The sequence below is a fragment of the Crotalus tigris genome, unplaced genomic scaffold (genome assembly GCF_016545835.1).
Source record: "Crotalus tigris isolate CLP2741 ecotype Arizona unplaced genomic scaffold, ASM1654583v1 scf7180000024422.1470167, whole genome shotgun sequence".
NCBI lineage: Eukaryota > Metazoa > Chordata > Lepidosauria > Squamata > Viperidae > Crotalus > Crotalus tigris.
Genome location: NW_024100588.1, coordinates 1,044,090 through 1,055,654, shown reverse-complemented (window position 1 = coordinate 1,055,654; position 11,565 = coordinate 1,044,090). Strand labels below are relative to the sequence as shown.

The 11,565-nt window shown below is 42.4% G+C and overlaps 1 protein-coding gene across 1 annotated transcript; it reads right to left on the bottom strand.

Moving 5' to 3' along the window:
* Positions 1-316: 316 nt before the first annotated feature.
* LOC120301999 (vomeronasal type-2 receptor 26-like) lies at positions 317-2,601 on the bottom strand. The gene is made up of 3 exons (XM_039329882.1): positions 2,272-2,601; positions 1,307-1,433; positions 317-1,215 (listed from the first exon to the last, which is right to left on the bottom strand). The coding sequence occupies exons 1-3, from the start codon at positions 2,599-2,601 to the stop codon at positions 317-319; spliced, it is 1,356 nt and encodes a 451-aa protein (XP_039185816.1).
* Between the last annotated feature and the right edge of the window lie 8,964 nt (positions 2,602-11,565).

Genomic DNA, 11,565 nt, shown 5'->3' with positions numbered 1-11,565 from the left:
GACAGCTGGTCATTTGCATTCTTTTAGACAGTCATTGAGGCCACCTGGAGGTTTATCTGTGTCATCAGGGTCACCTGAATAGTGCAAAGTATTCCAGTTGTTTTGTGAAAAAGCACTTTGGGATATTTATTTATCTGTATGCTTTTATGGTCCCAATTTCCTGAAGGAAAAAGTGTTCTGAGCTATATAAATCTCAAGGGACAGGGCAATATAGAAGGCCAATCTTACTGCAATGGTTCTCTGGTTTAAATTTGCTAGTGTTGAAGATCTCCAACATCTACATATAAAGGATATATCAGGAAAATGGAAAGAGTTGTTAAAACTTTCTTTTCATGAGCTGATGTTTATCATTCAGTTCGGGTCTCATCACAATGATAAAACACTTGGGAAGGAAGATGCATACCAATAAGCCAGCACTGGAGGAGATCATGGAGAAGATCTCCACAGCCAAGGTATATTTTCCCCTTGTACTTAGATAGGTTGGAATAAAGCACAGCCAAACACTGCAGAAGACCAACATGCTGAAAGTGATGAATTTGGCTTCATTGAAACTATCAGGTAACTTCCTAGCTAGAAAAGCAGCAGAGAAGCTAACAAGAGCAAGAAACCCCATAAAGCCCAAAACACAATAGAACATGACTGAGTCTTCATTGCACTCCATGATGAGTTCTTCAGACACTGAATGGGCATCAAAATCCGGGTATGGTGGGGACGCTATCAGCCACACAGCACAAACACACATTTGAACAAGGGAACAGGATAGAAGAATAAAACTGACCATTCTTCCCCCCACCCATTTCCTCAATCTGGAACCAGGTTTGGTGGCCATGAATGCTAGAACCACAACAAAGGTTTTGGCCAAGACACAAGAAACTGCCACAGAAAAGATGAGGCCAAAAGCTGGTTGCCGAAGGAGACACACAATTGTGTTAGGTCTCCCAAGAAACAGAAACACGCAAAGGAAAGAGAGGAGGAGGGAAACTAGGAGGATGTAGGTGAGATTCCGGTTATTGGCTTTGACAATGGGAGTGTCTGTGTGTTTCATGAAGATTGTGATTACCAAAGTTGTCATTAAAGAAAAGCAAAGAGAAAGAACGGTCAGACTGATTCCCAAGGGTTCTTCATAGGACAAAATGGTGATCCGCTTTGGAATGCACATATTTTTGTCAGGATTTGGATATTGATCTTCTGGACATGGAGAACAGTCATCTACATCTGAAAAAGAACACAGTGGAATTGATACAGTGGATTATTCACAGTGTTGTACCCTCCTGGTTTAGTCCCATTATATTTGGAAAATTCCTACCCTTCTTTGTTGATATTTTCCCCTCTGGACACAGACGGCAAGCATAGCAGCAAAAAGACTCCCCTTCTATCTTTTCCTTGCTGTATCCTGTCTCACAAGGACCATTACACAAAGATAGAGGTAATGCCTACCAATGAATGAAGAAGAATATTTTAAGATACACAGAGGGAAAGAATTGCTTGGAGAGCTACTGTTACAGTGGAATCACTAGCATAAAAATGGGTTTATGTACTAAGTAATTCAGTACAGAAGTAAAGCAATGACATCATTTTAGATGTAATTGGTCTGAAATTACAACTCATTAAATATCTACCCTTATTGGTATTTATGGACTTCTATTATCATCATCACCACTCTCCGAAAAGAATTTTTGTTCTGGTTAGATATCAATTGTTTTCTCAGCTTCTGAATTTTGAAGTCACCAGACTCATGAAATCTAGTACAGTGGATTGTAGCTTTTACTTTAAAACCCCAAAAATATTGTCCTTAATTAACAGAGGACCAAGGTAAAGGGTACAATATTTTAGATCAACTACAGGTAATCCCGAAGTTATGAGTGTTCACTTACTGCTTCTTTGAAGGTACGCAATAAGCGCCCCCTAGTGTTAACCAGCACGTCCCGAAATTATAAATATTGCAGCACCACGGCAGTTGTATGTCCTTATGAGCAATGGCACTGCAACATTTACCCTGGTTATTTCCTCCCTCCCCACCCTCGCTCCAAGTCTCCCTAGGCACCAGTCCATCAATACTCACCCTGCAAAGATCGAAATCCCTCACTTTCTTGGCTGTTCCAGGCCTTTGGTGCATTCATAGAAAATGGAAGCCTAAAGTAATGCAAGATCACACAACATCTGTGGGGTGAGATCTCACACTACTGATCTAACATGATCTCATGTTATTTTAGCCTGTGTTCACTGCAAGAGAGAATGGAACCAAAGCCGGAGGACGCTTCTGTGGCCCACCAGTGGCTCAATCCAGGCACCGGAGGCCTTTTCCAGGCCACAGATTCCTGGATCTGAGGCCTTTTCCAGGCCACAGCTTCCTGGATCTGAGGCCAGGGGAAGCTTCTGCAGCCCTCTGATGGCCCGATCCAGGCACCAGACACCTTCTCCATGCTGCTGCCACCCAGATCTGAGATCAGGGATGCTTCCACAGCCCTCCAATGGCCCAGTCCAGATGCTGGCTGACCTCTCCAGGCCGCTGCTGTCTGGATCTGAGGCTGGGGGGTGCTTCTGCAGCCCTCCGGTGGTCTGATCCGGGAACCGGACACCTTCTCCAGACCAGTCAAACATGGATCTGAGGCTGCGGGATATCTCATGTTCACTTAATGAGCTGTGTGCATTTTAATAAGCAAGGGAGTGATCTCATTTGAGAAACGAGATTACTTCCATGAGTTTTTGAGTTATGAGTGGAATGGGCAGGCTCCATTACACTCGTAACTCAATGATTACCTGTATTACAAAAGTAATCATTCTTACAGATATTTTTTCCTTCCATAGAACATTTGTATTTAGGCTAGTTCAGAGATTATTCTCTTTGAACAATAAACATATTTTTATGCTAAACATATAAAGGAAGGAAGACCAATCTAGATTGAAAGAGCTAACCTGATTAAAGCCTACTGGCCACGTGATGGAATCTACAGAAATATTGAAGAACTCTGGAGCTGTGGGATCTATCGTCCCAACTTTGACCCTAACAAAGGATTGGTTTGGGAATGAGATCCAGTTGATAATATCATATCCACCAATGAGTTCTCCATTTTCATTAAAGGAGATCTTCTCACCAACACTGTTGTTGAATTTGACTCTTCTCAGAAAAGAATGAACCTTAAATACAGAGACAGCCAGAGAGGGAGAAGGAGATAAAAGGGCAGAGGAAAGAGAAAAACCGTATATATTCAAAACATACATAAGGATGTTTCTTGAAACAAAGAAAATATAAACAATCTTTTTTTTTTAAAAAAACCTTCAGTTGTAGGCCAGTATCAAACAGATAATATAGCCACCATTCCAACATAGAAGTAAAGGCAAAATATCAGATTACTAAAATAAAATTAACATATAATTGTAAAAAAAACCCCAGCAATATTTATTTAAAACTATTGTAGTTTAATTGCTTATGGCTCATAAGCCAGATGACTACTAATAAATATATAAGAAATACTAGGATGTATACGGCTATAAAAATTAATTCTAATCTTATAATGAGCTGTAAGGACCCAGCCCACTTTGAATCTTAAGAAGACAGAACTCTTGGAATAATTCTTCCAACAGGCATCCTTTATTAAGAGAAAATGGTTTCAGGCATTCTAGACAGGACTTGGGGTCCAAGCTCTCCCATTCAAGGTTTTAAGGGGTTCCCCAGTAGCTCCACCCAATCATCCCCCTCTTCCAGCGACAGTCTCAGGCATTACATTCCCACCCCCTTTTTCTTACTGCTGGCTGGATGGAGACTTGAAAGAAAACTACATGAAAGGTAAAAGTCCCATTCTTATGGTTAGCTCTTTTGGCAATACACACAACCAGTTCCTTTGAAGTGTACTGAAGGAAGTGAGGGCCATAAAGCCCCTTTGTTCACCCCCTTCCCTTCATCATATGGCAGAATCCATAGAAGGCAGAAATGGGGTTTTTTATAATTGATAACTAGAGATGAAATATAATTGGATTCTGACATCCTGTCCCTCAAAAATACGACAGATCCACCTGAAAGAAAACAAAACAGGTATAGAAGTTAGTTAGGCTTGTTAGGGTATTCTGTGTGAAACTTCTTCAATAGCTTCGGGGCTCTGACATGACGTTTATGGACCCACTCATTTTGTGAGGGAGAGAGGTGTTTCCAGGCAACTAGGTACTGAGTCGCTCCATGATATCTCCTAGAATCAAGGATTTCCTTTATTTCGAAGTGTTGTTCGCCCTCTACCATGATTGGAGGTGGTGGTAGGGGGATTTTTGGCCGTAGATGTGACTGACGCTCTCTTTTCAGCAAGCTGCAATGAAAAATTGGGTATATTTGCCTGAGATTTTTTGGTAATTCTAATTCTACTGTTACTGGGTTTATGATTCTTTTAATTGGAAAAGGTCCTATATATTTTGGTCCAAGTTTTTTACAGGGCTGTAGGGACTTTAGATATTTTGTAGATAGGTACACCATTTCACCTATAATGAATGGTGTAGGCTCAACCCTTTTTTTATCGGCTTGTGCTTTGTATGCCTGCCTAGCTTCATCTAGTGTTTTTCTAACTATTGGCCAGGTGTCTTGTAATTGTTCCATCCATTCTTTCAGTGATGGGATTGTTGGTTTGTTTGGAGTTAATTCTGGCATGGGGTTGAAACTTTGACCATTGGCTATTTGAAAAGAAGTGTAGCCTGTGCTGGAGTGGACTGCATTATTGTAGGCAACTTCTGCAAAAGGATGTAAGTCTGTCCAATCACTTTGTTGGAAATTCAAAAAATATCTCAAATATTGCTCAAATACTGAATGACAACATTCTGTTTGTCCATCTGTCTGAGGGTGGTGGCTAGATGTCAGTCCCTGAGTGGTCCCTAAGAGGGATAAAAATTCCTTCCAAAATGCAGACGTAAATTGCACTCCCCTATCAGAGATGATGCGTTGGGGTGCCCCGTGTAATCTGTAAATGTGCTGGATGAAAAGTTTTGCTAAGACCTTTGCAGTGGGAATCTTTTGGCAAGGGATAAAGTGCACCTGTTTGGAAAACAAGTCCGTGACCGTCCAGACCACAGTACTCCCATTGCTTTCTGGCAATTCCACTATAAAGTCCATGGCTATTTCCCTCCAGGGGGCTGAGGGATTTGCCACTGGTTGTAATAGTCCTGGTGATTTCCCTTGCAACCTCTTTGCAGACGCACATTTTGGGCAGCTGGCTACATAACTTTCTATGTCCTTTTTTATTGATGGCCACCAAAATTGCTGTTTAATTAAGTGTAAAGTTTTTACAAATCCAAAATGCCCTGCTGATTTTGTGTCATGGCAAAGCTACATGAAAGTGATTCTTTGGGTTGTTGGTATGTATAACTTTTCCCCTACCCAAGGCAACCCGCTGTGCACACATTTTTGTTTTTCTGGAACCATTCGTCTGTTTCCAGACTTTTTCTGAATTCAATCCCAGTTTGGCTGTCCAGTTGTGGTTTTAATTTAGCTTGGGTTCTTGTGGCTACTGGTGCTGCCAGTTGTGACTCTGCCATTATTGGTTTAGAGTCTGTGGCTCGTGCGCTGTTATATTGGGGCATGCGAGATAGTGCATCTGCCAGGAAGTTCTTTCTCCCTGGTAAATGTTTGAGCTTAAATTGGAACTGGTGAAAATGCTGGGACCAGCGGGCTTGTTTGGGATTGAGTTTCCTGGGTGTTTTCAGGGCTTTCAAATTTTTGTGATCAGTCCACACCTGGAAGGGGATTTTGTTGCCTTCCAGGAACTGTTGCCACGTGAGTAATGCCCTACGTATCCCATATGCCTCCTTCTCCCATACGGGCCAGCGCTGTTCTGTTTCCATGAGTTTCTTGGATGTATATGCACAGGGTTGCAATACTCCATCATCGTTTTCTTGTAATAGAACAGCCCCCACTGCCACATCATTTGCATCTGCCTATATTACGAAGGGCTTGTCCATGTTTGGGTGCCTTATTACTGGTTCGGCAGAAAAAAGTCTCTTTAGTCTCTCAAAAGCTGCTTGGCACTCCATTGTCCATGTTAGTGGCTGGTTAGGTTTTACTGAGGATGTTCCCTTCGTTTTTAGTAAGTTAGTGAGGGGCAAGGCTATCTGGGCAAATGAGGGGATGAATTGGTGGTAAAAGTTTGCAAAGCCCAGGAAACTTTGTAGTTGTTTTCTTGTGCGGGGTGGTGCCCAATCTAATACTGCTCTGACCTTCTCTGGGTCCATTTCAATGCCCTGGGGGGATATGCAATAACCTAGGTAGTCTACCCTTTCCTGGTGGAATTCGCATTTTGAGAGTTTGGCATATAGATGGGTGGCTCGCAGTTTCTTTAAAACCCCTCTGACAAGGTTGACATGTTCCTCTTTTGTTTCGGTAAAGATAAGAATGTCATCCAAGTAAACAAGGACCCCCTTAAACAGGTGCTCCCTTAGAATGTCATTGATTAATTGCATAAAGACTGCAGGGCCCCCTTGTAATCCAAATGGCAAGACTTTGAATTGATAGCATCCCATGGGGCAGTTAAATGCGGTCTTCCATTCGTTCCCTTCCTTAATTCTCACGTGATAGTATGCTTCCCTTAGGTCTAGTTTAGAAATTTTTTTCCCTTTCGAGAGGTGTGACAACATGTCTTTCATGAGGGGCAGAGGGTATAGGTTGCTTTCACTGATTGTATTCAGGGCCCTATAATCCACGCATAAGCGTAAAGAGCCATCCTTCTTCTCTCTAAAAAGGACCGGGGCAGCCACTTTAGGCTTGGCTGGCTCAATGAAACCTTCTCTACGTTTTTTTTAATGAATCTTTCCATTTCCTCCTTCTCCTTTGGGCTCATGGAGTATAATCTGGGCTTCGGGAGTTTTGCCCCAGGCTTGAATTCAATGGCACAGTCTGTGGGTCGGTGGGGGGGGGGAGCTCATTCGCCCTCTCCTCACTGAAAACTTCAGCAAGGTCTCTGTATTTCTCTGGTATTTCTGTTAGTCCCTTTTCCTCTCCCGTGGATGCTTTTTCTATTCTTGATTCTGGTAGCCCCCCTTGGGGTTTTAAGTCCATAGGGTCCCCCTTCGGGAATTTGATTTCTGTTGTCCTCCAATTTATCCAGGGGTTCCATTTTTTCAACCATTCCATCCCTAGGATCATTGGGCATTCCATGCCTGGGGTCACCACAAATGTTATGTCCTCCTCATGTTTGCCCAGGGAGAGGTGTATTGGTAGAGTGGCTAGGGTAGCGGGCACCCCCCCTGCTATGGATCCATCTAACTGGCCAAATGAGATTGGTTGTTCCAGTCTCCTCGACGGAATGCCCAGATTCCCCACTAGTGTTGGGCAAATGAGGCAGCGGGTGCAGCCAGAGTCTATTAAGTCTTTCACCTTCACAGCTTCGGGCATGGAGGGAATTAATATAGTCACTGTCTTGAAGATGGGTGCGATGCATCCACTTACCAGGGGTTCGCCCTCCAAGCTGTCATCTGAGGTGTCCACACGCCCTGCAGTGTAGGCTGGAGTTCTTTCCCCCTGATGAGCAGAGGTGGGGGGTTCCGCAATTTCCATCATTCTCATGGCAGTTTCTTTTGGCTTAGCTGAAGACTTTCCAGATTTGCTGATTGGGGATCTGTCTGGGTTGTGCTGGGGGGCTTTGGAGCGGCATTCTACAGCTTGATGCCCTTCTCTTCCACACTTGAAACACCCCATTTGCTTCTTGGCTGTAGCCAATGGTTTCACTGGTTCGTGTGTCAACTCAGGCGGGGAGCGGCTCCATTGTTTTCCTCAGCGGTGTCTCTTCAATATGTCGATCTCTGCTTCCTCTGCCAAGATGTACCGTTTCTCAAGTTGGTGTGGGTCCCCACAAGGCAGGCAAGCATCATATAGGTTATAATTTAGTCCGTCTTTGAAATGACTAAGGAGGATGTCTTCTGGCTAGTTCAGTTTGCTGGCAATGGCCCGGAATTCTTGTGTATATTCAGCCACCGGGCATTTGCCTTGCCTCATCATTTTTATCCTTTCGTGGGCTTTGCGATCAGCCAGGGGGTCTTCAAATCTTCTTCTCAGAGAGGACATGAAACGGTTGAAGTTGTTGAGTTCTGGGGCATTGGAGTTGTGCAAGTTCACCACCCAATCTGCAGCCGGTCCGTCCAGGGCAGATTGCACGATCTGGATGCGGGCTTTGTCGCTGGGGATGTCCCGCCCATATTCCTCCATGTAGCTGAGGACTTGGGTTAGGAAAAACCCCAAGCGTGTTGGCTTCCCTTTGAATTTCACCTCCAACGGTGGATGTCTTGGAATGGATCAGTGCCTCCGTTGTTGGTGGTAGTGTCCTCTGTCCAGATTGTCATCTGTGGTTCGGTAGGGGGTGGGAACTACTGGATCAGCAGATGTCCGTGGGGCTGCAGGTTCCACTTCCCCCTCGGTGTCTCTCCCTTTGTGGCTCCAGGAGCTGAGGCGGCCATAGGGCTCAGGATTCTCCTCTCCTAGGGAGCTGAGAGTTCTCTTCATCAGGTCAATAGCTTTCTTTAGGATCCAGTCTGAGTACGGTGCCCAGCTTTCTCCCTCTTCATTTGCGTACAGGGATTTCTCCATCTCTGCTTCCATTCTGGTTGCTTGGTCCCCCGTCTCAGGGTCACCTTTCTTGATTCCTTTCCCCACTCACTTTTCTTTCCAACGCCCATTGACCAGCGAGGCTTGTGGTCCCGTGTCTCCACCACTTCTTCTCCTGAGGAATCTGACCTCTCGGATCCCAACATCTGGCAAGGTTCCAATTGGGTCAGCGGCTCTCTTTCCAGGGAGTTTTCCCCCTTTCTTGCTCCATTGTCTGACATGGTAATTTTTTGCAAAATCCCCTGGCAAGGGTCTCCCTTCCAGGTGGATTAATTTTGCAAGTCCTGTGTAATGTAAGGACCCACCCCACTTTGCATCTTAAGAAGACAGAACTCTTGGAATAATTCTTCCAACAGGCATCCTTTATTAAGAGAAAATGGTTGCAGGCGTTCTAGACAGGATTTGGGGTCCAAGTTCTCCCATTCAAGGTTTTAAGGGGTTCCCCAGTAGCCCCACCCAATCACCCCCCTCTTCCAGTGACAGTCTCAGGCATTACATTCCCACCCCCTTTTTCTTACTGCTGGCTGGATGGAGACTTCAAAGAAAACTACATGAAAACTAATAGTCCCATTCTTATGGTTAGCTCTTTTGGCAATACACACAACCAGTTCCTTTGAAGTGTACCGAAGGAAGTGAGGGCCATAAAGCCCCTTTGTTCACCCCCTTCCCTTCATCATATGGCAGAATCCATAGAAGGCAGAAATGGGGTTTTTTATAATTGATAACTAGAGATGAAATATAATTGGATTCTGACAAGAGCTTTATATTTGCTGCAGCCATGCTAAAGTTAGATTTGAATTATTTTAGTTACAATCCAACAGCCTGGAAGCAAGATAATAACAAGATAAAACAAAATGTTATTGAAAAGATTTATGTACTGTATAACATTTTAAATTTTTTAAAATTTTAGTTGTAGGCTAATATGAAACAAATAACATAACAATTATTCTAATAGAAAGGCAGAGGTAAAATATTACGTAGGTTACTGAAAAAAAATGAACATAGAATAATAGAAAAATAAAAAAATCAGCAAAAATAATTAATTAACAATTAGTTTAATTGCTAAAGGCATACAAGCTGGATGACTTCTGACAAAATACATAAGAAATACTAATATGCATATGGCTATAAAAGTTTAATATTATTCTTACTTATAAAGAGCCTTATATTTGCTGCAGCCATGCTAAGATTTGATTTGTATTATTGCAGTTACTATCCAACAGACTGGAAGCAAGAAAATAACAAGATAAAACAAAATGTAGTTTAAAAGATTTATTTGTATGTAATGTATACACTTATACACACACATACACACACAAATATTTTCCAGTTAAATTATGTTTTATCCTATTATTGTTTTATAAATTTGAATATATCATCTATAAGGGAATGTAGCCCCTTCCTCATAATTCACAGAGTATATTGTTGATACCAACGATAGATTTTGTCTACAGATGTAAAACTATAAAAAAAGCAGTTTGGAAGAATCCTTGCGTGTCACCAAGAAAGTTTTGGGCAATTTTGTCAATTTCATCGATAGAAAGAAACATATTCTAAGAGATGCGGTTATCATTTTATAGAATTCAATTTGCAATGTTAACATAAGCTTATAAATATTTCAGTTGGTTAATCTGTTACTATATCCCACTTTTAGATCTAAAGACAACCCCCCTAAGAATATTGTTTGTTAGAGTTTGCAACTACAGATATGGTCGTCCAAAGGTGTTTTTAAAAAAGGCAATTGGACTTTTTTATTTTTCTTGGAAGACGTTTCACTTCTAATCCAAGAAGCTTCTTCAGGTCTGATTAAATGGTGTGGAGTGGAAGGATTTATATTGCTTGCAGTCATCTGGTCATTGGCACTCTCCCTGAGAGTCATTGAGGCCACTTGGAGGTCTTCAAGGAAAAGAAGAAAGTCCAGTTGTCTCTTGAAAAAGCACTTTTGGGACAACCATGACCTGGATGACTGAGAATCTCCATACACCTACAGATATGGTTGTTTCTGCACTAATCTGCTTACAGGCTTACCTGCCACCACACTTGATTGTGAAACTCTTTCCTTCCTGCTTTCACTATTATTGTGTCCCTGGATTTGGATAAATACAGAGATTGCAAAGCATGTGCCACAGCATAGACTGCATTGTAAATATTGTAACTCTGTCCACTGATGCATGTTTCAAACACAGATGTAGGAAGGGTCTCAAGTCTCTCCTGTCCAGTACAAGTTGTCTCAGACACCTCTGCTTTTGAAATAGGGAAGAAACAACCGAATGCCTGTTCCCAGAAATCTTTCCGAAAATGATCATGATGATCACTGTTTGGACTCAGATTGTGAAGAAATTCCTGGAAGTCTTGGACTTCTTTTGTGTGAACTGCAAAGGATAAAGCACCTTGTAGGAAATGGATGTTCCATGATTTATGAAGGGACATTGAAGTGTAATCTGTCTGAGCATTTATAAGCCAGATCTTTGGCTTCCTTGGTATATCCTCCACTTCTGAAAACCGGAGGAAACTTCTCAGAACTGTCATGGTCTGAATTTTACCATATACAATTATCACATTGGCTGTGCTGTTCATGAGAACGTGGTATATACGTTCTCCTTCATCCATAATATCAGTAAAATCATTATAGAAATCGATATTTGGCAACTCTTCTATGAACTCAGTGCAGATGCCATACTCTGAAAAAGTGGGGACAACCTCCTGGACAAATTTATCTGCTTTCTCATCCTTTACTACAAGAATTCCAACCCAGATCCATCTTAAGTACTTCAATAGCTCCATGAGACCTTTATGTTCGTGGGATTCATCTGGAAACATTTGCTGGAAGAAAACTGCTTGAGTCTCTTTATCCATGGCTGGAGCAGAGCCATAGGTCAACTGCAGGAAGACAAACATATGTGAATATGAAGGTCTAAGTGAACCTCTGAAAATGTGTACATTCATTTGAGCCTCCGTGTGCCCTTGAGCTTATAAACTTAAACATTATGCAA

Coding starts and splice junctions, on each gene's coding strand:
- LOC120301999 (XM_039329882.1), bottom strand. CDS start 2,601: ATGTTTGACTGGTCTGGAGAAGGTGTCCGGTTCCCGGATCAGACCACC. Junction 1,434..2,271: donor GTGCCTGGATTGAGCCACTG/GTGGGCCACAGA, acceptor ATTCATTGGTAG/GCATTACCTCTATCTTTGTG. Junction 1,216..1,306: donor GAAAATATCAACAAAGAAGG/GTAGGAATTTTC, acceptor GTTCTTTTTCAG/ATGTAGATGACTGTTCTCCA.